The 26,822-nt window shown below is 40.3% G+C and overlaps 1 protein-coding gene across 1 annotated transcript in view; it reads right to left on the bottom strand.

The window, feature by feature from the left end:
* The window catches only part of LOC133656407 (netrin receptor UNC5D-like), a 190,173-nt gene that overhangs the window by 93,145 nt on the left and 70,206 nt on the right, over nt 1–26,822 (bottom strand). The window contains exons 4-9 of the mRNA XM_062057491.1: nt 22,247–22,424; nt 20,286–20,453; nt 20,058–20,222; nt 19,956–19,988; nt 19,328–19,513; nt 4,880–5,029 (exon numbers count right to left, since the gene is read on the bottom strand). Coding sequence (XP_061913475.1) covers nt 4,880–5,029; nt 19,328–19,513; nt 19,956–19,988; nt 20,058–20,222; nt 20,286–20,453; nt 22,247–22,424 — 880 coding nt within the window. The remainder of the gene's footprint in view (nt 1–4,879; nt 5,030–19,327; nt 19,514–19,955; nt 19,989–20,057; nt 20,223–20,285; nt 20,454–22,246; nt 22,425–26,822) is intronic.

Genomic DNA, 26,822 nt, shown 5'->3' with positions numbered 1-26,822 from the left:
AATGAAAGCGCTAAAACATACCGGTATAGTGAGTTTACATTATTCACCCAAGGAACTTTAGTTATTAGAGAGTTCCGGTCGGACGTCATTAAAACAGTTAGCTCCATCTTTTGACACTTATTCCACTCCCGTCCTTGCACGCTACACACCATTCATCGGCAGTGCGCCTTATAATCCGGTGCGCCCTATGGTCCGGAAAATACGATAGCCTGCTTACAGCCAGATTAGAGTTTTATGTTAAAATTATGTAATGTTTGGTTTACAATCGTTAAAATTTAAACATGACAGCATATCCAAAATTATATGAAAGACCGTGACGCTTGTTTTGATAACTCAATATATTATTACAACCTACTAGAGCTACTTGCGGTAGCAGATGCACGTGACACAAAGGCGGGTCATTCCTCCACTGTTTCCGGTGCCGTTGTGGCCAAGCTGGTGCTGGAGTACCAGGAACACATTGTACCAGCAAGAGGTGGCAAAATGGTCATGTCGATTAGATTAATAAATGTCCTCACAAATATGAATATGAAGCATTATTTATAGCACATTTCCACATCAAGCTCACTCTCGATACATTTCATCTTTGCCGTGAAAAGGGGCGTACACCAGGTGTTTGTGGGTACGCAATCTTAATACATGAGCCCCCAGAAAAAAAAACATTTTGTCAATAAACTCTCTTTAATGACATCAAGGTTGTTGTTAAAGACTCAAATTTTTTGACATATTAACATGCCATCATAATATTATTGTGGAGAGTTTTTTAAAATATTTTTTATATAAAAGTTGTATTTATTTTAGGTCTATTTTTCTTTTATTAGTTTTTTATTGTTGTAGTATGTTTTTCTTCTAGGATATGGATCCCCCTGGGTCTGAAATAAATGACTATAATATAATAAATAATAATAATAATAAGTGGTAATGTCATCGTTCAATAGGTTGTGGTGTAAAACATGTACCGGATTTTCTGGACTATTGAGCGCACCAATATATAAGCTGCACCCACTAAATTTTAGGGACATTGTTCCCCCATATATTAGCCGCACCGGACTACAAGCCGCAGATATATATGTTGCAAATGGAGTTATTTACACAGAAAGATTCTGTAAATGTTTATTTACGTATCTTAATTGTTTCCGAACGGTACTTGTATCAGGGCAGTAAAACGGTGATCAAACAAAACAGAAGTCATCGTCACAGACTCACTAGCTGCGGAAGCTAGCTCTCCAATCAGCTAAACAGACTCAATAACTCCACTGTGACGTTTTGGTGAATTTACTAAGGAATTTGTGAAACTGAAATAATACAAAAAGAATACTGTTGTAAGTTAAATATACTAATACAGACACTCGTAAATGTTTTGGCATTTTAGCTAATGCTAACGACGCTAGCGTCATTATATCACAATAGCAGGTAGATATATGCATGAAAACACTCCTACAGACATCACACATGGGACGGTTTAGTTTAGTAAGTGTGAATAGTTTTAGTTATATTGTAAAACGTACAAATGTTGCTTGGAGTGATTAATGAAGAATTCATACGACCAACAATTAGTCACATAGGTCAACATGCGACAGTTTAGTAAGTATAAACAGTTTTAGTTATATTGTAAAACTGACAAACGTTGCCTGGAGTGATGAACAAAGAATCCACACGAGTAGTACCGCTATGGACGGCTAGAAGACGGAACGGCACTCTACTTCCGGTAGAAAGCACCAAATTGAAGGACACTGCAGCACAAACAATAGCACAAACATTGAAACACTTTCTCAGTGTATTTGCTTTTTTTTCTTCTCTTAAACTATTTTTATCATGGCCGTCAGCGAAAAAAGCCTCGTAAATTATCCGTACCGTTTTATAAGCCACAGGGTTCAAAGTGTAGGCAAAAAGTAGCAGCTTATTCACGGTATATTAAATGACAAAATACATTTATATTGGCTTATTTTGTCTAAAGATGTAGTCATCTTCAGTAGCGATACATAACGGGTTTTCTCGGACGGGCTCTGACTTGGAGACAATAGGCGTTTAGAGGCATTTTAGCTAATGCTAACAACGCTAGCGTCATTACATCACAATAGCAGGTGCAAACATGCATGAAAACACTCTCACAGACATCACACGTGGGACGGTTTAGTTTAGTAAGTATGAATAGTTTTAGTTATATTGTAAAACGTACAGGCAGCACGGTGGCAGAGGGGTTAGTGCGTCTGCCTCACAATACGAAGGTCCTGAGTAGTCGTGAGTTCAATCCCGGCCTCGGGATCTTTCTGTGTGGAGTTTACATGTTCTCCCCGTGACTGCGTGGGTTCCCTCCGGGTACTCCGGCTTCCTCCCACCTCCAAAGACATGCACCTGGGGATAGGTTGATTGGCAACACTAAATTGGCCCTAATGTGGGAATGTGAGTGTGAATGTTGTCTATCTGTGTTGGCCCTGCGATGAGGTGGCGACTTGTCCAGGGTGTACCCCGCCTTCCGCCCGATTGTAGCTGAGATAGGCTCCAGCGCCCCCCGCGACCCCGAAGGGAATAAGCGGTAGAAAATGGATGGATGTAAAACGTACAATCGTTGCTTGGAGTGATGAATGAAGAATTCATACGACCGACGATTAGTCGACATTGTCTACATGTGACACTTTAGTAAGTATAAACTGTTTTAATTATATTGTAAAACTGACAAACGTTGCTTGGAGTGATGAATCCACACGAGTAGAAACGCTATGGACGGCTAGAAGACGGAACGGCCTTCTACTTCCGGTTGAAAGCACTAAATGGAAGGACACTGCAGCACAAACAATAGCACAAACAATGGAAGACCTTCTCAGTGTATTTGCTTTTTTTTTCTCTAAAACAATTTTTATGATTATCTGTAAATTATCCATATCGTTTTATAAGCCACAGGGTTCAAAGTATAGGCAAAAAGTAGCCGCCTATAGTCCGGAATTTACAATATATTAAATGACAAACTAAATGAATATTGGCTTATTTTGTCTAAAGATGTAATCACCTTCAGAAGCGATACATAACGGGTTTCCTCAGACGGGCTCTGACTTGGAGACAATAGGCGTTTAAAGTAGGGATGTTCGATATTATCGGCCGATAAATGCTTTAAAATGTAATATCTGAAATGATCGGTATCGGTTTCAAAATGATCGGTATCGGTTTCAAAAAGTAAAATTCATGACTTTTTAAAACGCCGCTGTGTACACGGACGCAGGGGGAAGTACAGAGCGCCAATACACCTTAAAGGCACTTCCTTTATATGGCAGTGCCATGTTGGCATTTTTTTCCATAACTTGAGTTTATTTATTTTTGAAAACCTTGTTACATTGTTTAATGCAGAGGTGTCCAAAGTGCGGCCCGGGGGCCATTTGCTGCCCGCAGCTAATCGTTTACCGGCCCCCCACACATTCTGCAAAAATTGCAAAATTGATAGTATTGCAAAAATTTAAAAAAACATTTAAAAAAAGTGGAATGAGGTGAAATCTAACAAGAAAAAGTTGCGATGTTGACACAAAGCTGCCATGCAGGCTGTTTTTTTTCCTTTTGTCTTTGTTTATTTTTATTTTTTTTGCCATTGCTCAAAAAAAAAAGACAAAAAATCTCTGTTACAATGAATTATTACTTAAAAAAAATTAACTTTAAAATGTTTTATGTGGAACAAATATTGCATATATTGTGTGGTTGCCATATAAAAACATCAAAGTTTTATTTGACAAAAGAGCGTAAAACAAACAAAATAATAGTTCAAACGTAAAATCGACATATATCTGAAGTTGATCTCGTAACTTAAGTGTTAAAAGTGAAAAAAAACCTAATAAAAATGTATCACTTTATGAGTGGGAGACTTTTTGGATCCCAAATATATTAAGTGGGATTTTATTTAACTTTTCACTGTGATTACTCAAAAATATTAAAGAATTAAAATCAATGGTGTCCTGCATTATTGATCTTTTAGGGCTCTAATTACTAAATACTGCATATTTCAGTTCTACTATAAAAAACAAAGTTGTCTTTGACAGAAAACCTTTTTTTTTTTTTTTTTTACTTTATATCAACCTCAAGTTAATATAGAGATTTACTGTAAGCGTTAAATAAATACAAAATTATAATAATTTGACTTATTTTTAACAGTTTAATGACTGAGACCCTTTATGATCCCCGGGAGCCCTAAAAGTAAATTTTTTAAAAAAAAAAATCCATATATTTTGTTATGGTTTGTTTGTTTGTTTGGTTGTGTGATGACTGTATTATGATGATAGTATATATCTGATAGTATATATCTGTATCATGAATCAATTCAATTTAAGTGGACCCCGACTTAAACAAGTTGAAAAACTTATTTGGGTGTTACCATTTAGTGGTCAATTGTACGGAATATGTACTGTGCTGTGCAATATACTAATACAAGTTTCAATCAATCAATCAATCAATCTCAATCAATCAAAATGGTTTGAAAATAAAAAATATCAAAATGGCCCCCGCATGCTTACATTTTTCCGTGTGCGGCCCTCAGTGGAAAAAGTTTGGACACCCCTGGTTTAATGCATCCAGCGGGGCATCACAACAAAATTAGGCATAATAATGTGTTAATTCCACCACCGTATATATCGGTATCGGTTGATATCGGAATCGGTAATTAAGAGTTGGACAATATCGGAATATCGGCAAAAAAGCCATTATCGGACATCTCTAGTTTAAAGGCATTTATCAGAAAGGAGCGCGTGAGTAAAGAGAAGCCGCGCGCGCAGATTGTTCAAACAGAGTCTGTGCGCAAACAGTGTTTTTTTATTTTTTATGCACACAGATTTTGTCAACATTTTGACGCTATAAAAGGTCCTCCGACATTTTAGAAGCAACAAAAGGAAGCTTTTCCGACCTTTCACTTTGAGCTGAGGCAACGGCTCGAGGAGCGTGCGCTCGGCCATCAGCTCCTTGTCCATGGAGTCCTGGAAACATATGGGGCCGGTGTAGGTGCGCGACACGCTCAGCTCGGGCTGCATGGACGAGTGGATCAGGAGGGGGTTGGCTGCAGAAACAACACAGAAGGTGCTATCAAAGCAAAGAGCGCTGTTGCCATGGTGACCTGCAAAGCTAACATTAGTCAAAACATATTAGCATACGCAAAACATTAAAAACGACACAGCAGGTGTCGGGTGTCTTTGTGTTCGGAGCGACGGGGACATGGAAATTGACTTCGTTTTCCCACCGAGGGAAACGAAAGCAAATAACAGTAATGAAATATTAATAACAGTCCGCGCATTGACAGGGAGGTGACACGCGGCATTACTGCGTGACTGAAGGCTGGCTTATAGAAATTAAATCTCCATGGCAACCCCATCCTTCTTAAAGCTTTTATGGCAACATGTGACACGTCAAGTAAAACGGAGGGAAAGAAAGAGTGATCGCTCATTTAGCGCTACATGCATGCATTCATGCTCACGCGATGTTTTATGTCGACATCTTTTTCAATCATTTAACACAAACACAAGGCATTAAATGTTCATAAATGTCAGTCCAAGCAAGCGCTGCAGTAAAGGATTGAACAGTACAACCAGTGAATATGACTTGTTTTTGTAGCCGCTCCAGCAGAAACATCAAGACTTGGATTCAGGGGCTTTTAAAATGATTCAAATACTACGTAAATATCAACTTATGGACAGGGGAAAATCTGCATACTTCTCCTCTTGATCAAAATCCTTGGTTTCGGCTGACTCCTCCCTGACCCTGCCTACATTACCACGCAGCGCTGCATAAAGACACGCCCCCTCAAACGGTTACGTGCTGTTGTGTTACCAGCAAACAATAAAGAAGAATTGGATATTGGATGTAATGGGCTAGCTGTTGCAAATGGAAAAAAAACTAATAATGATCTTTCTGGGTAATTCTATGGAAGGCTCAGAAAGTTTGCAGCTAATGGCCAAGCTGTTGCTAATGGAAAAAACAAATAATGATCTTTCTGGATGATTCTACGGAAGGCTAAGACACTTAGCAGCTAATGGGCTAGCTGTTGCCAATGAGAAAACATCTTTCTGGATGATTCTGTGGAAGGCTAAGACAGTTGGCAGCTAATGGCCAAGCTGTTGTTGATGGAAAAAAACGAACAATGATCTTTCTGGATGATTCTATGGAAGGCTAAGACACTTAGCAGCTAATGGGCTAGCTGTTGCCAATGAGAAACCATCTTTCTGGATGATTCTGTGGAAGGCTAAGACACTTAGCAGCTAATGGGCTAGCTTTTGCAAATGAGAAAACATTTTCTGGATGATTCTATGGAAGGCTAAGACACTTAGCAGATAATGGGCTAGCTATTGCCAATGAGAAAACATTTTCTGGATGATTCTATGGAAGGCTAAGACACTTAGCAGATAATGGGCTAGCTGTTGCCAATGAGAAAACATTTTCTGGATGATTCTGTGGAAGGCTAAGACACTTAGCAGCTAATGGGCTAGCTGTTGCCAATGAGAAAACATTTTCTGGATGATTCTATGGAAGGCTAAGACACTTAGCAGATAATGAGCTAGCTATTGCCAATGAGGAAACACTTTCTGGATGATTCTATGAAAGGCTAAGACACTTAGCAGATAATGGGCTAGCTATTGCCAATGAGAAAACATTTTCTGGATGATTCTATGGAAGGCTAAGACACTTAGCAGATAATGGGCTAGCTGTTGCCAGTGAGAAAACATATTTCTGGATGATTCTGCGGAAGGCTAAGACACTTAGCAGCTAATGGGCTAGCTGTTGCCAATGAGAAAACATTTTCTGGATGATTCTATGGAAGGCTAAGACACTTAGCAGCTAATGGGCTAGCTGTTGCCAATGAGAAAACATCTTTCTGGATTATTCTGTGGAAGGCTAAGACACTTAGCAGCTAATGGGTTAGCTGTTGCTAATGAGAAAACATTCTCTGGATGATTCTATGAAAGGCTAAGACACTTAGCAGATAATGGGCTAGCTATTGCCAATGAGAAAACATTTTCTGGATGATTCTATGGAAGGCTAAGACACTTAGCAGATAATGGGCTAGCTATTGCCAATGAGAAAACATATTTCTGGATGATTCTGCGGAAGGCTAAGACACTTAGCAGCTAATGGGCTAGCTGTTGCCAATGAGAAAACATTTTCTGGATGATTCTATGGAAGGCTAAGACACTTAGCAGCTAATGGGCTAGCTGTTGCCAATGAGAAAACATCTTTCTGGATTGTTCTGTGGAAGGCTAAGACACTTAGCAGCTAATGGGCTAGCTGTTGCTAATGAGAAAACATTTTCTGGATGATTCTATGGAAGGCTAAGACACTTAGCAGATAATGGGCTAGCTATTGCCAATGAGAAAACATTTTCTGGATGATTCTATGGAAGGCTAAGACACTTAGCAGATAATGGGATAGCTGTTGCTAATGAAAAAAACAAATAACGATCTTTCTGGATGATTCTACGGAAGGCTAAGACAGTTAGCAGCTAATGGGACAGCTGTTGCTAATGAAAAAACAACATTTTTTTGGATGATTCTGTGGAAGGCTAAGACAATTTGCAGCTAACGGCCAAGCTGTTGTTAATGAAAAAAAACAAATAATGATCTTTCTGGGTGATTCTATGGAAGGCTAAGACACTTAGCAGCTAATGGGCGAGCTGTTGCCAATGAGAAAACATCTTTCTGGATGATTCTGTGGAAGGCTAAGACACTTAGCAGCTAATGGGCTAGCTGTTGCCAATGAGAAAACATTTTCTGGATGATTCTATGGAAGGCTAAGACACTTAGCAGCTAATGGGCTAGCTGTTGCCAATGAGAAAACATCTTTCTGGATTATTCTGTGGAAGGCTAAGACACTTAGCAGCTAATGGGCTAGCTGTTGCCAATGAGAAAACATTTTCTGGATGATTCTATGGAAGGCTAAGACACTTAGCAGATAATGGGATAGCTATTGCCAATGAGAAAACATTTTCTGGATGATTCTATGGAAGGCTAAGACACTTAGCAGATAATGGGCTAGCTGTTGCCAATGAGAAAACATATTTCTGGATGATTCTGTGGAAGGCTAAGACACTTAGCAGCTAATGGGCTAGCTGTTGCCAATGAGAAAACATTTTCTGGATGATTCTATGGAAGGCTAAGACACTTAGCAGATAATGAGCTAGCTATTGCCAATGAGGAAACACTTTCTGGATGATTCTATGAAAGGCTAAGACACTTAGCAGATAATGGGCTAGCTATTGCCAATGAGAAAACATTTTCTGGATGATTCTATGGAAGGCTAAGACACTTAGCAGATAATGGGCTAGCTGTTGCCAATGAGAAAACATATTTCTGGATGATTCTGCGGAAGGCTAAGACACTTAGCAGCTAATGGGCTAGCTGTTGCCAATGAGAAAACATTTTCTGGATGATTCTATGGAAGGCTAAGACACTTAGCAGCTAATGGGCTAGCTGTTGCCAATGAGAAAACATCTTTCTGGATTATTCTGTGGAAGGCTAAGACACTTAGCAGCTAATGGGTTAGCTGTTGCTAATGAGAAAACATTTTCTGGATGATTCTATGAAAGGCTAAGACACTTAGCAGATAATGGGCTAGCTATTGCCAATGAGAAAACATTTTCTGGATGATTCTATGGAAGGCTAAGACACTTAGCAGATAATGGGCTAGCTGTTGCCAATGAGAAAACATATTTCTGGATGATTCTGCGGAAGGCTAAGACACTTAGCAGCTAATGGGCTAGCTGTTGCCAATGAGAAAACATTTTCTGGATGATTCTATGGAAGGCTAAGACACTTAGCAGCTAATGGGCTAGCTGTTGCCAATGAGAAAACATCTTTCTGGATTATTCTGTGGAAGGCTAAGACACTTAGCAGCTAATGGGCTAGCTGTTGCTAATGAGAAAACATTTTCTGGATGATTCTATGGAAGGCTAAGACACTTAGCAGATAATGGGCTAGCTATTGCCAATGAGAAAACATTTTCTGGATGATTCTATGGAAGGCTAAGACACTTAGCAGATAATGGGATAGCTGTTGCTAATGAAAAAAACAAATAACGATCTTTCTGGATGATTCTACGGAAGGCTAAGACAGATAGCAGCTAATGGGATAGCTGTTGCTAATGAAAAAACAACATTTTTTTGGATGATTCTGTGGAAGGCTAAGACAATTTGCAGCTAACGGCCAAGCTGTTGTTAATGAAAAAAAACCAATAATGATCTTTCTGGGTGATTCTATGGAAGGCTAAGACACTTAGCAGCTAATGGGCGAGCTGTTGCCAATGAGAAAACATCTTTCTGGATGATTCTGTGGAAGGCTAAGACACTTAGCAGCTAATGGGCTAGCTGTTGCCAATGAGAAAACATTTTCTGGATGATTCTATGGAAGGCTAAGACACTTAGCAGCTACTGGGCTAGCTGTTGCCAATGAGAAAACATCTTTCTGGATTATTCTGTGGAAGGCTAAGACACTTAGCAGCTAATGGGCTAGCTGTTGCTAATGAGAAAACATTTTCTGGATGATTCTATGGAAGGCTAAGACACTTAGCAGATAATGGGCTAGCTATTGCCAATGAGAAAACATTTTCTGGATGATTCTATGGAAGGCTAAGACACTTAGCAGATAATGGGCTAGCTGTTGCCAATGAGAAAACATTTTCTGGATGATTCTATGGAAGGCTAAGACACTTAGCAGATAATGGGCTAGCTATTGCCAATGAGAAAACATTTTCTGGATGATTCTATGGAAGGCTAAGACACTTAGCAGATAATGGGCTAGCTATTGCCAATGAGAAAACATTTTCTGGATGATTCTATGGAAGGCTAAGACACTTAGCAGATAATGGGCTAGCTGTTGCCAATGAGAAAACATTTTCTGGATGATTCTATGGAAGGCTAAGACACTTAGCAGATAATGGGCTAGCTGTTGCCAATGAGAAAACATTTTCTGGATGATTCTATGGAAGGCTAAGACACTTAGCAGCTAATGGGCTAGCTGTTGCCAATGAGAAAACATTTTCTGGATGATTCTATGGAAGGCTAAGACACTTAGCAGATAATGAGCTAGCTGTTGCCAATGAGAAAACATTTTCTGGATGATTATGTGGAAGGCTAAGACAGTTAGCAGCTAATGGGATAGCTGTTGCTAATGAAAAAAACAAATAACGATCTTTCTGGATGATTCTACGGAAGGCTAAGACAGTTAGCAGCTAATGGGATAGCTGTTGCTAATGAAAAAACAACATTTTTTTGGATGATTCTGTGGAAGGCTAAGACAATTTGCAGCTAACGGCCAAGCTGTTGTTAATGAAAAAAAACAAATAATGACCTTTTTGGGTGATTCTATGGAAGGCTAAGACACTTAGCAGCTAATGGGCGAGCTGTTGCCAATGAGAAAACATCTTTCTGGATGATTCTGTGGAAGGCTAAGACACTTAGCAGCTAATGGGCTAGCTGTTGCCAATGAGAAAACATTTTCTGGATGATTCTATGGAAGGCTAAGACACTTAGCAGATAATGGGCTAGCTATTGCCAATGAGAAAACATTTTCTGGATGATTCTATGGAAGGCTAAGACACTTAGCAGATAATGGGCTAGCTGTTGCCAATGAGAAAACATATTTCTGGATGATTCTGCGGAAGGCTAAGACACTTAGCAGCTAATGGGCTAGCTGTTGCCAATGAGAAAACATTTTCTAGATGATTCTATGGAAGGCTAAGACACTTAGCAGCTAATGGGCTAGCTGTTGCCAATGAGAAAACATCTTTCTGGATTATTCTGTGGAAGGCTAAGACACTTAGCAGCTAATGGGCTAGCTGTTGCTAATGAGAAAACATTTTCTGGATGATTCTATGGAAGGCTAAGACACTTAACAGATAATGGGCTAGCTATTGCCAATGAGAAAACATTTTCTGGATGATTCTGTGGAAGGCTAAGACAGTTAGCAGCTAATGGGATAGCTGTTGCTAATGAAAAAAAAAAAGAAGATCTTTCTGGATGATTCTACGGAAGGCTAAGACAGTTAGCAGCGAATGGGATAGCTGTTGCTAATGAAAAAACAACATTTTTTGGATGATTCTGTGGAAGGCTAAGACACATAGCAGCTAGTGGGCTAGCTGTTGCCAATGAGAAAACATTTTCTGGATGATTCTATGGAAGGCTAAGACACTTAGCAGATAATGGGCTAGCTATTGCCAATGAGAAAACATTTTCTGGATGATTCTGTGGAAGGCTAAGACAGTTAGCAGCTAATGGGATAGCTGTTACTAATGAAAAAAACAAATAATGATATTTCTGGATGATTCTACGGAAGGATAAGACAGTTAGCAGCTAATGGGATAGCTGTTGCTAATTAAAAAAACAACATTTTTTTGCATGATTCTGTGGAAGGCTAAGACAGTTTGCAGCTAATGGCCAAGCTGTTGTTAATGAAAAAAAAAAAAAAGATATTTCTGGATGATTCTTTGGAAGGCTAAGATAGTTAGCAGCTAATGGGCTAGCTATTGCCATGAGAAAACATTTTCTGGATGATTCTATGGAAGGCTAAGACCCTTAGCAGATAATGGGCTAGCTGTTGCCAATGAGAAAACATTTTCTGGATGATTCTGTGGAAGGCTAAGACAGTAAGCAGCTAATGGGATAGCTGTTGCTAATGAAAAAAACAAATAATGATCTTTCTGGATGATTCTACGGAAGGCTAAGAGAGTTAGCAGCTAATGGGATAGCTGTTGCTAATGAAAAAACAACATTTCTTTGGACGATTTTGTGAAAGGCTAAGACAGTTAGCAACTAATGGGCTAATTGTTGCTAATGGAAAAACAAATAATGATCCTTCTGGATGATTCTATGAAAGGCTAAAACAGTTAGAAGCTAATGGGCTAGCTGTTGCTAACGAAACATTTTTTTGGATGATTCTGTGGAAGGCTGAGACAGTTTGCAGCTAATGGCCAAGCTGTTGCTAAAGAAAAACAAATAATGATCTTTCTGGATGATTCTACGGAAGGCTAAGACAGTTAGCAGCTAATGGGATAGCTGTTGCTAATGAAAAAACAATTTTTTTTTGGATGATTCTGTGGAAGGCTAAGACAGTTTGCAGCTAATGGCCAAGCTGTTGTTAATGGAAAAAAAACAAATAATGATCTTTCTGGATGATTCTATGGAAGGCTAAGACACTAAGCAGCTAATGGGCTAGCAGTTTCCAATGAGAAAACATCTTTCTGGATGATTCTACGGAAGGCTAAGACAGTTAGCAGCTAATGGGATAGCTGTTGCTAATGAAAAAACAACATTTTTTTGGATGATTCTGTGGAAGGCTAAGCCAGTTTGCAGCTAATGGCCAAGCTGTTGTTAATGGAAAAAAACAAATAATGATCTTTCTGGATGAGTCTGTGGAAGGCTAAGACACTTAGCAGATAATGGGCTAGCTGTTGCCAATGACAAAAACAAATAATAATCTTTCTGGATGATTCTACGGAAGGCTAAGACAGTTAGCAGCTAATGGGCTAGTTGTTGCTAATGAAAAAACAACATTTCTTTGGATGATTATTTTTGGAAGGCTAAGACAGTTAGCAACTAATGGGCTAGCTGTTGCTAACGAAACATTTTTTTGGATGATTCTGTGGAAGGCTAAGACACTAAGCAACTAATGGATCTATCTATCTATCTATCTATCTATCTATCTATCTATCTATCTATCTATCTATCTATCTATCTATCTATCTATCTATCTATCTATCTATCTATCTATCTATCTATCGATCTATCTATATATATATATATATATATATATATATATTGTAACCGAGTATTTATAAATATCGCTTAGACTGTATCAAACTACAAAATAACAAACACGGAGGCTCCCGTTCACACGAGGACCACTTTATTTTTCTCCTTCTCAAAAACCCCCGCTTCACAACACATGACATCACTTCCGCTCTAGGCGCCTTCAAAACAAGAGCTCCAAGCATACACTGCCAAACAGCCTATAACAGGAACTTAACATCATTAAGAGGCATGCCCATAAAAATAGGTTACATACCTCCCCTCCTACAAAAAGAAACGTCCTCGTTTCAACATCATAACAGAATAACTGCAAAAACAACACAGGCAGTCAAAACACAGGAGTTAACCCACACACAAAAAAATATATATATGCATGTTCCCCTCACACCACTGCACAGTCACGCATGCCACACTATTCCCACGTACACCAGAAAATTCTGATACACCATAGCATCCCGACATACTATACACATATGAAACATTTGCCATCACAGTAAGAACATATTAAGTTACCTTGACAACCTCCAACCGAAAGCCCAACTTTTGTTTAATTTTCTTTCTATTTCTAAACAGCTAACCAAAAGTGACAAAGTCCTTGAAACGAAGTGGTTGTCTCACATTCCTCCCAGAACGAGAAACAGTCTGTAGTGGCTCTCTGATGCCTGTAATCTGAACAGTCCCTGTGTCACCAGAGGTCAGCGGCTCGTCAGCCCCAGCACCCCCCTCTGGCAACCCCTCGTCCAGCAATGAGGGAGCCTGACTAGGAGAAGTAGGCATGCCATTTGAAAAACCAGCAGCCATCGGCAGTGTGTATGGTTTCAGTCTATCATAATTGACGACCTGCCCCCGTCCATCAAATTCCAAAGGGTTGCCAATATGATAGGTGAGTCCAGGTTCCCCTTGAGAGTCCAACACAGACAGGACCCTGTAGGGCCCCCTCCAGTGGGGAGAAAGTTTCATCCTGTCCTCTGTCGGATTACGTAGCCATACCAGATCCCCTACTGCATACGGCCGGTGACGCACAGCTCCATCATAGTACAGCTTTTGCTTCTCGTGAGCGTTGGCGCCACCTTGCCTGGCACCAGCGAAAGCAGTCTCCAGCCTCTCTGCTAAAGAGGCCACAAAATCAGCATGAGAAAAAGGCAAGTCAGAGCGCACCAAATGAGACGGCACCAACACATCCACTGGAACACGAGCCTCCCGTCCGTGAAGTAGATAGTACGGACTGTATTTGGTGCAGGCATGCACAGATGTGTTATAGGCGAAAGCCACCTGTTTCAGATAATCATCCCACTCACCACTCTTCTTCTTGACAAGGACCACAGGCGAGGCCCATGGGCTGCAGCTTTCCTCAATCACCCCGTCCGCCAGCAGGGCAGTCACCTGCCTGTCTATTTCCTCTCTCTTTTCTGGTGAAGTCCGGTAGGCGCGCTGCCGCAAAGGAGGATGATCACCGGTCTTGATGTGATGTTGGATAAGGGTGCATCTGCCAGTCCCCCCTTTTGACGGGTTGAAAATCCCCTGATGCTCGGCCAGCAGTGCAGCCAGTTGTGCTTTCTGTTGCTGACTAGCAGAAGACTCCTCCAGTGACACAACAGGCACCTCACTGGATGAAATGGTAGAGACAGTCTCGGTTGGACCCTGAGGAAGTGTCACGATCTCCGCCTCATCCACGGAGAAAAACTCCCCCAGGTGCACGCCTTCTCTCAGTATAATGTCCTGATCTGTAGGGTTCAACACACGGGCTGTGGTAACCCCGTCCTTTACAGATGTCACTGTGTGAGCTATGACACACTCACTTTTGCCTTTAAGGTTGGGTGATAATTAACCCACAAAGTCAGGAAGTTGATCAACGGGCCCAGGTGGGGACACACTCACAGGCACCAGCATCTCACTGAGGGGGGGCAGTGTCACAACAGTGGCGATGGAAACATTACAACACTCCGGAATCAGATCTTTGCCACTCAGGAGTGGAAGTGCAGTGTCCCATAGGTGTAGTTTGCCACGGGCATAATCCAGAAGGGCGTGATTTGCGACAAGAAAGTCCAAGCCCAGTAGCGCTGTTTGTGTGGACCCCCTAATAACATGGAAAACCTGCTGTCGGGAGGTCTTCTCCAGACGCATAGTCACTGTTATAGTGCCCAGTGTGTCGAGCAACTGTCCATTCACTGCCCGTGCAGCAATAAAATCCGCCGTTAAGGGTCGCTTGTGCAGGGCTGGAACAGACCTGCGGAAGTTGTCACTGATGAACGACTCGGTTGCTCCTGAATCGATCAATATGTTAATTTCAGTCCCTTCAATGCTTCCCCTCACATATGAGGTTCGCTGTTCTGTCTTGTCCGGTGTCATTGCATTGCTCATGGAGGGGATAAACATCCCTCCCTCCATAGGGCCCATAGGTTCTGTAGCTGACGTTTGGGCTGCAACATCAGCTACATCTCTTTTCCCGACTGGTTTGTTGCGTCTTCCCTCCTGGGGGAGAGAAAATGCACACCTCGCCGTCTCTGTGTTTCCTCATTAGAGGGGCTTCTAGCAGGTCTTGGACCCCGCCAACTTGGGGAGTTAGCTCGGTTGTTGTAGGGACCCAAATAGTCCTGTTTCTCCCTCGGCCCTCCTTCTGTGCACCGCTCGCGCCAGCCACGGTCAGGTGAACGCCCTCTCTGTTCATAGCCACGGTCAGGTGAAAGCCCTCTCTGTTGACCCCATGGGCGAGACGAACAGCCTTGCTCCCCACAAGTACATTGACACTGACTTCCACGTACTGCATGAGGTGCTCGCCGTTCATCTTTCCAGTGGCTGGATCGCAGTCGGGTGTTTTCCTCTGCCATTCGTTTCATTTCCATCCTCATTTCCCTCATATCTGCCGTAAGTCTGTCCTTAGTCCTATACAACCCACCGCCATCACCAGATATGGAGTGCACCATGGCCGCTGTACCGCTTTCAGTGGGAGGTGGGCGTACCTGTGTGCTGACATAGTCCATCTTTAGGGCCTCTCTGGCCATCTCACACCGGCCAGCGATGATCAGGGCCTCCTCCAAATCAGTCGCTCCCTGCTCATGACATTTAGCTCTCAGAGCTGGGTCGAGTCCAGCCAAAAATCTGCGAAATTTCTCCTCTTTCTGGGCTATATCACCGTAGCCTGGGAATGCTTCCTGAACTAGCTTGCTTATGTCTGCTGCGTATACTTCCAGACTCTCTCCGGGAGCACGTAGGCGGGCAGAGATGTTTGCTCTGAAACAGTCTAGGAAACGTTTTTGTCCGAAAGCCTCCTGCAATTTCTCTTTCACCTGATCGTAGTCCACCTGAACAGCAGCTGGCAAGCTATCCCATAGAAGAAAAGCAGCCTTTGTCAGCCGCGTGGGTAAAATCCTCACCAGTTCATAATCAAAGCTACTGCCCGTGCCTCCAACCAGCGCCTTCACTGCTACTTCACATTGCCTGGCCCAGCAGGGGAAACTTTGTTTTTCCTCACCGGAAAATGGCTGCGGGAGCTCAATTTTTACATTGCTGGCGAACGATCTGTCTCCACGTTGCTCTCTGTAGCTATAGTCCAGCGGGTCCTCGCTTTTATTCCACATTGCAGCAGCAAGATGAAATAAGTCTTCTTGCTTCCTGCCAAGACGACGCTCCGCCGTTGCTAACTGCGGCTAACTATGAAGCTAACTGACTCTCAGAACTTTGCATTAATAAACGTCTTTCTTTAGCGGGACCGAAAATCCCACCGCTGCCACCAATGTAACCGAGGATTTATAAATATCGCCTAGACTGTATCAAACTACAAAATAACAAACACGGAGGCTCCCGTTCACACGAGGACCACTTTATTTTTCTCCTTCTCAAAAACCCCCGCTTCACAACACATGACATCACTTCCGCTCTAGGCGCCTTCAAAACAAGAGCTCCAAGCATACACTGCCAAACAGCCTATAACAGGAACTTAACATCATTAAGAGGCATGCCCATAAAAATAGGTTACAATATAATATATATATATATATATATATATATATATATATATATATATATATATATATATATATATATATATATATATATATATATATATATATATAATTCATAATTACTATAATTGAATATTAAGTATGTGAGAGTTCCACTCCTACCTTGTTTACTTCTGTGACGACCTCTTTAAAGCTTTGTAATCAATCAGAAATATCAAGAAGCTAAAAGTCAAACATGGATAAGTGTGGAGAGAGTGTTTTACATTATTCCCATCATGCCTTGCAATGGATTTAATTGGGTGTAATTTAGAATTTTTTTATGGTGATTTTTAAAAAAAATAATATCCACAAAGTTCAGTGAGCTGGTTGTGTTATGTGTAACCAAAGTGTGTTGACATTTTGTGCTGGTTGATTTTTTTTTTTCTGCACCATGACTAGGAAAGGTTGTTTGGATTGGGTGATATAACTAAATGTTGTACTAATTGTACCAGGAATGTACACATCATGGTCACTCACCAATGAAATTTCTCTACACAGTCAGGTTTTTTATTTTTTACTGTTTTGTGCTGCGAGTAACAGGAAAGCTGGAAAAGTAACATATTCAAATGATAACTTTAATTCACACTCACTATGATTTTGTTTCTACCATTTAGCTCACAATTAAGACATATTCTTAAGAACAGATCTAAAAGCGGAAGTAAAGCGATCAGCTTTTCGAGGGTCTCGTTTTAACTGTGTCTTCAAGCAACACACCGTGCACAGCTAACATTTTTAACAATATGTGACTTTACTGGCATTATTTGTCATTAATCATTTGTCATGTTTCCTTCTTCCGCAGTAAGAAGGATGGAGGAGTGTCCTGCACTGAGAGGCGGAGATGTGGGAGCGGTTTTGCCGCTGGAATCCCCTGAAGAGCAGGGAAACCTGCAAAACACAGAGGCTGTTTCATCCCGACAAGCCTGTTTTGCAGGTTTCCCTGCTCTTCAGGGGATTTTATAATATCCCCTGATTATTATCCTGACCTAATGTATATATACATATATATATATATATATATATATATATATATATATATATATATATATATATATATATATATATATATATATATATATATATATATATATATATATATATAGTCTATACATATATATATATATGTACATATTATATTAATATAATGGATATACAATGAACAATTAATATAATTGTGTATTAAGAGTATGTGTAAGTTTAACTTCTACCTTGTTAACTTTCGTGACGACCTCCTTAAAGTTCTGTAATCAATCAGAAATATCACGCAGCTAAAATGCACTAAACATGGATAAGTGTGGAGAGTGTTTAGCATTTTTCCCATCATGCATTGTAATGGTATTGAATGGGTAAAGTCAATGCTGTGCTGTCCTCACTTCAAAGCACAATTTATGGTCACTGACCTGATTTACTCACGTTGTCCACAAGATGGCGGCAAGCGTGCAGTAATCAGTTTGTCAGATATTAAAAATTATTTTAAAAACAACCGCCATGCCAGATTTCTTACTAAACTCATGACGCCTCGCTTGCCAAACTGCGGACACCGTAGTTTGGACACCCCTGTTGTACTGTAGGTGGTCTCCCTAGTATTTTGGCAGACTCAGGGGCTGAGCCAGGGGCGGTATAGCTCGGTTGGTAGAGTGGCCGTGCCAGCGACTTGAGGGTTCCAGGTTCGATCCCCGCTTCCGCCATCCTAGTCACTGCCGTTGTGTCCTTGGGCAAGACACTTTACCCACCTGCTCCCAGTGCCACCCACCCTGGTTTAAATGTAACTTAGATATTGGGTTTCACTATGTAGAGCAGGGGTCCCCACACTACGGCCCATGGGCCGTATCCGGCCCCCCAGCGTCCAAAATCCGGCCCGCGGGAAGTCCCAAGTTAAAAAAATAATAATAATGAAAAACATTTTTTTAAATTTTTTTTAAATTTTTTTTCCTTACTAGTCCTTTTTCTACCGACTCCTAGCACTCAGGCAAATCATATTGTCTAAAAATGCATTTTACCATCGATAACGTGACATGCAGCAAGTGCGCTCTTTAAGTCAATTAGTGCGCGAGGAATATATATATATATATATATATATATATATATATATATATATATATATATATATATATATATATATATATACACACACACACACACACACATTTACATATAATTAAATTACATTTCACCTTTAAATGTGTGTGTGTGTGTATATATATGTATATGTAAACGTGTATATATGTGTGTGTATATATGTATTTGTCTATGTATATGTATATGTCCATGTATATATATACATATGTATATATAAATGTATGTGTCTATATATGTATATATATATGTATATGTGTCTATATGTGTGTATATATATATATATATATATATATATATATATATATATATATATATATATATATATATATATATATATATATATATATATATATATATATATATATATATATATATATAGTGCGGCCCCCAGCCAAATTGTTTTACCCCAATGCGGCCCCGGAGTCAAAACGTTTGGGGACCCCTGATGTAAAGAAAAAGCGCTATATAAATATAATTCACTTCACTTCACCTTGTCGGGACGTCTTGAAGTTGAAAGACTGGAATCCTCCGGCGAGGGCGGACGAGTCGATGACGTCCACGCCGTAGTCGCTGCGGCTGCGTCGGTACACAGTGACGGCGATGATGAGCAGCACCACGGTGGCCACGCCGGCCGCCAGGCCCGAGTAGAGCGCCACGTCGCTGCTGCTCTCCACGCCTTGGAGACACAAGAAGAACGTCAAAGAACCGGAGCGCACTTCTTGCCTCCAGCTCCGTGCCGCCATCTTACCCGGGAAGCTCGCTCGGGACGTGGTTTGTGAGCAATTAAAGGGGCTAAACGTGCAATGACAGACCTCTATCTGGTCCCAGCAGAACTGGGACGCGGGCGAGGATCAATTGGGCCGCGAGCTCGTTGGTAAAGATAACGAGATCCAAAGGAAATCCTTTAAGTCGGCCGCGGCTCCAATGGGAACAAAATGGAGAAAATAACGCAAAGGACGCCAGCGTTTCCTGTGGCAGGTTAATTGAGGGCGCGCAAAGTTTGGGGATAAACAAACAAAGCGGGCAAAAAAATCGTAACGACGGACTCTTCCGCAACTTTGCATGAAGGCATCAGGTCATGTGACCAGCGTTACGCTGCAACAAAACAACACACTCACCTTGAGGTTTGGCGTCACGCAGCAGTTTGCCATCTGCAAAAAGACAAAAGAACGTCACTCGGTGCCCTTTGACCCCGGCCTGGAAGCGGCGCCGCCACCCACTTTGCGTGCACAGGCCGCCCGTGCAGTTGCCCATCGCCAGCGCCACGCCGTCGCAAAGCCGCCCTCCGTGTTTGGGTTCGGGTGCCGTGCACTCCCGACTCCGCCTCTTCTCGCAGTCGCTGCCGCACGCCGACCACTCGCTCCACTCGCCCCAGCCGCCGTCCACTGCCCATCACAAGACATGTTAGCATACATTGCCGCGGAAACCGAATGTGGGCGTAGGCCTACCCGGACATGGCGCCGTGCAGACGCTCTTCTGCACCGATATTCCCTCGCAGAAGGCTCCGCCGTTGAGCGGCGCCGGATTGGTGCACGTGCGCGAGCGCTTCTGCACGCCGCGCCCGCAGCGCACGTTACACGCCGTCCAGTCGGTCCATGACGACCAGCCGCCGTTCACTAAAGACAGGGAAAGAAGACAATAAATATGTGAAATATTTCAAATATGACATTAAATACTGATGCGCAGACCACTAAATATGGACTCAAATACTGTACTTCAGACGACCTTTGAATATGACGTAAAACACTGTACTTGTGAGCTGTGTAGACTGTTACATATGGCATAAAATACTGTACTTTAGCTGTGAGTATACCTTTAAATATGACGTAAAATATTGTACTTTAGCTGTGAGTATACCTTTAAATATGACGTAAAATATGGTAGTTTAGTGTGCGCAGACTGTTAAATAATGACGTAAAACACGATACTTCAGAGGTAAGTATACCTTTTAATAAGACGTAAAATACTGTACTTTAGGTGCATATACTGTTAAATATGATGTAACATACTGTACTTTAGAGGTGCATATACTGTTAAATATGATGTAAAATACTGTACTTTAGGTGCATATACTGTTAAATATGATGTAAAATACTGTACTTCAGAGGTGCATATACTGTTAAATATGATGTAAAATACTGTACTTTAAGGGCATATACTGTTAAATAGGATGTAAAATATTGTCCTTTAGGTGCATATACTGTTAAATATGATGTAAAATACTGTACTTCAGAGGTGCATATACTGTTGAATATGATGTAGAATACTGTACTTTAGGTGCATACACTGTTAAATATGACGTAAAATACTGTACTTTAGAGGTGCATATACTGTTAAATATGACGTAAAATACGGTACGTTAGGTGCATATACTGTTAAATAGGATGTAAAATATTGTCCTTTAGGTGCATATACTGTTAAATATGACTTAAAATACTGTACTTTAGAGGTGCATATACTGTTGAATATGATGTAGAATACTGTACTTTAGGTGCATACACTGTTAAATATGACGTAAAATACTGTACTTTAGAGGTGCATATACTGTTAAATATGACGTAAAATACTGTACGTTAGGTGCATATACTGTTAAATAGGATGTAAAATATTGTCCTTTAGGTGCACATACTGTTAAATATGACTTAAAATACTGTACTTTAGAGGTGCATATACTGTTAAATATGATGTAAAATACTGTACTTTAGGTGCATATACTGTTAAATATGACGTAAAATACTGTACTTTAGCGGTGCATATACTGTTAAATATGATGTAAAATATTGTACGTTAGGTGCATATACTGTTAAATAGGATGTAAAATATTGTCCTTTAGGTGCACATACTGTTAAATATGACTTAAAATACTGTACTTTAGAGGTGCATATACTGTTAAATATGATGTAAAATACTGTACTTTAGGTGCATATACTGTTAAATATGACGTAAAATACTGTACTTTAGCGGTGCATATACTGTTAAATATGATGTAAAATATTGTCCTTTAGGTGCATATACTGTTAAATTTGACGTAAAATACTGTACTTTAGAGGTGCATATACTTTTAAATATGACGTACAATACTGTACTTTAGAGGTGCATATACTGTTAAATATGATGTAAAATATTGTCCTTTAGGTGCATATACTGTTAAATTTGACGTAACATACTGTACTTTAGAGGTGCATATACTGTTAAATATGATGTAAAATACTGTACTTTAGGTGCATATACTGTTAAATATGACAAAATACTGTACTTTAGGGGCATATACTGTTAAATATGATGTAAAATACTGTACTTTAGAGGTGCATATACTGTTAAATATGCAGCTTATTGATGATTAAACAACTGGTCCACTATCACGTCTCGGTGGATGTGATGGTGGGAAAATATCTTCCACCAAACTCACCGTACACAACCACAGGAGCCGTGGCGCTGCGGCGCTTGGCAACGATGTTGTTGGCGACACATGTGTAGTTTCCCGAGTCCGAAAGGTGGGCCTGCGACACGATCAGACTGTGGTCGTCTTTTGTTTCGGCCATGACGCCGCCGGCGCTCAGAGGCTCGTCGTTTTTTAGCCATTCCACCTAAAGACGACACAAACATGCTCAAAGACAACAAGGATGACGGAGGAACGGTGGTCACCGTGGAAGATTTCTGGATGTTTCCATCACCAGTTTTGAAACAATAGGAGCTACTTAGCAGCTAGTATGTTAGCTTACACTTTTTAATATATACATTTGAGAAAAGCTTTGTTCTTTTTTTTTTTTTTAATCACATGTTTACATTTCACGAGTCTGTTATCACGCTTACCATTGTTAGCAACATGCTAACAACCTGGTGTGCTTTGCTACCTATGTCCGCTAGCTTACTACCGCCTAACTAGGCTAACTAGCATGTAATGCTGCATTCTAGGAAACTAGTCAGAGATGTCCAACTTCTAATTAGGAAATCTGGTACCAAATACGGTACTTTTTTGGGCACGGACCGAATCCCATTGGTCCGATTCACGTAAAATCTAACCATGTTTCGGTACCTCGGTCGCAAGTGACGTCACGCTTGGCACTCCAGCCAAACTACCTGTCGGTAATGTTGCAATTTTCAATGACAACAAAGAAAATTGACTTAAAAAACACTCCAACGTACATAAAGTAAGGCCCCACTTTTCTGAAAATGTGCTAAATTGATGCTAATATACATTGGCTTTGCTATTGACATGCTGCTGATTGGCATTAGCAATTTTACATGGCGGTTTCATGTGTTAATGAAAACAATCAAACAGTTGGTGTGTAATAAGTACAATACTTACACTATTAACACTTTTTAGGACGCAACAAAAGACTGAACTGACTAGCCAACGCACCATAAACTATGCACAACCGCCATCTAACGTCTTGGAATTGAGATTAAGAAATGTGATAATAAACAAGACTTAACAACAGTTATCATAATCAGCTCAATTAGAAATGTTACAATAAAAAAAATTGAGATTATATTATCAAAAACAATTAGTATCCATTAACACACAAATAAGTACCAAAAATCTGTACCGTTGAGTACCGGTACAGACACTGGGAATTGGTACCGTATCAGTTCAAATGTGGACAGTACCCATCTCTAGTCCGAGCAGTAGCTCCTTGGCCGCCATTATTTGAAGTTAGCCGTTGCCCTTCCGCTACGTAGCCAGGGATGGGTACCCTTCACGTTTGAGTATCGGTACTCGATTGTACCAATTTGCAGTACTTTTGTATAATGCTTTTGTGGTAACAAATGTTAATTTATTTAATTTAAAAAAATAGTTTTTCATTAGAGTGAGCCGATATTGGTAACTGTGCGGTCCAGTTGACACTTCCGAGTCTCATTTGCAAGTATTGTATAGTAACTAGATGAGGCAATTCCTGAAGGAATTTCGTGTGAATGCTCCAATGTTGACGTTGAACTGAAATCCTGGAATTTTTTTTTAGAATTGTTGAAGTAACAGAAGTAACAAAAAGGATGAATATTTTGACGTTGGAACAGTTTGAATCAGATGAAAAATATGGGAGTTGTGGAACTTTGAAGAATGTCCCATTGATTTCAATGGGAATTTCCCACAAATTTGGGGATTTCGGGAAAAGCGGGAACTTTTTTGAAAATGGTCAAAAAACTTGAATGTTCTTAATGGTTGGTGTTGGAATTTTTCAAATTGGTCGAGAAATGTTGAAGTAGTAACATGTTGAATTGAGAAATGGTATTTAGGAATTCCTGGAATTTTGGGAAAACCGGGAATTTTTCCAGTTCGAAAAACAACTTTGTTTTTGTCCCGATTAAGAGGAACGTTTGGATGGTAGAACGGTTGAAGTTGGTTGAAAAATGTGGAAGGAGTATTCGCCAGAAAGAAGGGTCAAAAAAGGGTTTGAAAAAAACGGGAATTCTGTGAAATTCCTGGAATTTTTTTGAACTTGAAAAAAAGGATAGTTTGAATGTCCAGGATGAGTGGAATATGTTTTTTGATTGATTGATTGAAACTTTTATTAGTAGATTGCACAGTTCAGTACATATTCCGTAAAATTGACCACTAAATTGTAACACCCGAATAAGTTTTTCAACTTGTTTAAGTCGGGGTCCACATTAATCAATTCATGGTAAAATGTTGAAGGTAAAATGGTTTTAATCGGTTGAAAAATGTGGAAATGGTGGAAGTTTGAAAAATGGCCAATTCATTTTGAATGGGAAAAATGTCCCGGAAAACCTGGAATTCTCGGAAATCTGGGAATTTTTGGAATTTGCCAATGGAAAGCCCGCGGTTACCGAAAAGGCTGAACAGTTTGAAGTTGGAACGGTTTGAATCGGGTGAAAAATGTGGAAGGTAGAGCGCGCCAAAGAAGAAGTTGAAAAAGTTTAATAAATAGATGAATTTTGGTGTAGAAAACCATATGTTTGAATGCTTTGGAGCATTCACACAACTGAATGACAAGACTTTAGAGGCTGTAGTGTACAGACTTTTTGTGTGTTGTCTAGTCAGGGAGTAGCTTTTGCCATTAAGCTGAACGTCTCGTCTTTTGATGAGCCCTAAAAAGTGTTTATACAGTAAGTGTTGTACTTATTACATGCCAGTTGTTTGATTGTAACATGCGTCTTAGTTGTAGTTTTCATTATTACCAAATTTGGAGGCGTTGAAATCGCCATGTAAAATTGCTAATGCTAATCGGTAGCATGTCTATGGAAAAAAGCAACGTAAATTAGCATCATCCACCCCAAAATTTCAAAATGAGCTGATTATGATGACTGCTGTCCAGTTGTTATATCTTGTTTTATTATCACATTTCTGAGTCTCATTTGCAGTAATGATGTGTTGGCAACTCAGTTTAACCTTTGCTGTCTAGTCTATTGTTGTGCCCTAAACAGCGTGAATACTGTAAATGTTGCACTTATGACACACCAGTTGTTTCATTTTAGGTGTTGGAATCGCCATGCAAAATCGCTAATGCTAATCAGTAGCATGTCTATGGAAAATGCAATGTAAATTAGCATCAGTAGCATGTCTATGGAAAATGCAATGTAGGAAACAAGGTGGGACTTAGCAAAGATGATACAACCTTGAGAATTTTTTCATTGCAACATTTAAAATGAGCTGATTATGATAACTGATGTCCAGCTGTTAAATCTTGTTTTATTATCTGATTTCCGAGTCTCAATTACAGTTGCAATTGGTGTACAGTTTATGGTGTGTTGGCTAGTCAGTTCAATCTTTGCAGTCTAGCCCCTTATTGGGCCCTAAAAAGTGTTAGTACTGTAAGTGTTGTACTTATTACACAACAACGTTGTTTGATTGGAACGTGCATCTTAGTTGTAGTTTTCATTACCGACTTTGGAGGTGTTTAAATCCATCCATCCATCCATTTTATACCGATTGTACCTTTTGGAATGGCGGGGGGTGCTGGAGCCTATCCCAGCTGCACATGGGCGGAAGGCGGGGTACACCCTGGACAAGTCGCCACCTCATGGCAGGGCCGACACAGACAAAATTCACACACTAGGGCCAATTTAGTGTTGCCAATCAACCGATCGCCATGTAAACTCGCTAATGCTAATCAGTAGCATGTCTACTAAAAACGCAATGTAAATTAGCATCCTTTTGAAAAGCGGTTTGAGTGTCTTGTAATTGGGCATACTTGCTTTGTTGGCATGGAAAAGTGGAATGTGACCTAGAGCAGGGGTCCCCAACCTTATTTTGCAACAGGGACCGGCCTTCCACATGTGTCAGATAAATACAACAAATAAGTGCATGAAAAATGAATACATGAAAAAACTCACCATAACATTCAATTAGTGGGAGCCCCTGGCCTTTTCCCTTTGCAAAAAAGCTCTCCATAGACTTTTGTTTTTTGCTCGTTTTTGCTAGTAGTAGGCTTTTATTTTGGCTTTAGTATCTGATGGGTTATAGGTGATACATCACATTCAAGGACAAGAGCATGGATATACAGTACAAGAAAGCTAGAAATACTTGACATTAGTTCTAATAGATTTCTGTGGGTTACTATTTCCATTCTAAAAGTTATGTATTCATATTTTGTGCAATATTTCATACGCAGATACACTAATGTTAGCTTTTTTGGTCCAATTTCCCATGCGTAAATACTAGAGATCAGGGGCGTCACTAGCTTTTAAGGACAGGAGATGCACAGGATGCGAGCGAACGTAGCGCACGAGCACAAAACTTCACAAACGGCTAACAAAGACTTAGAAATTATTCATTGTTATTATTATTATTTCAGTCGGTTTAGTTTCAATCTGTGTTCAGTACAACAACAAACATGGGTTAGCACAGTGACATTTTGTTTACAGCATCAACAAGAAACAATTACTTGCATGATCCTTCAAGATACACTGAAACACAATAAAAGTCATGGCATTAGCCTCTATGTTATTCATTCACAACATAGAGGCTAATGCCACAACTTTAGCTCACAATACAACAATTGTTTGTTCCCAAATATTTTGAA

The sequence above is a fragment of the Entelurus aequoreus genome, linkage group LG08 (assembly GCF_033978785.1).
Source record: "Entelurus aequoreus isolate RoL-2023_Sb linkage group LG08, RoL_Eaeq_v1.1, whole genome shotgun sequence".
Lineage (NCBI taxonomy): Eukaryota > Metazoa > Chordata > Actinopteri > Syngnathiformes > Syngnathidae > Entelurus > Entelurus aequoreus.
Note: the sequence above shows the minus strand (reverse complement) of the source record. Positions and strands in the feature narration are given on the sequence as shown.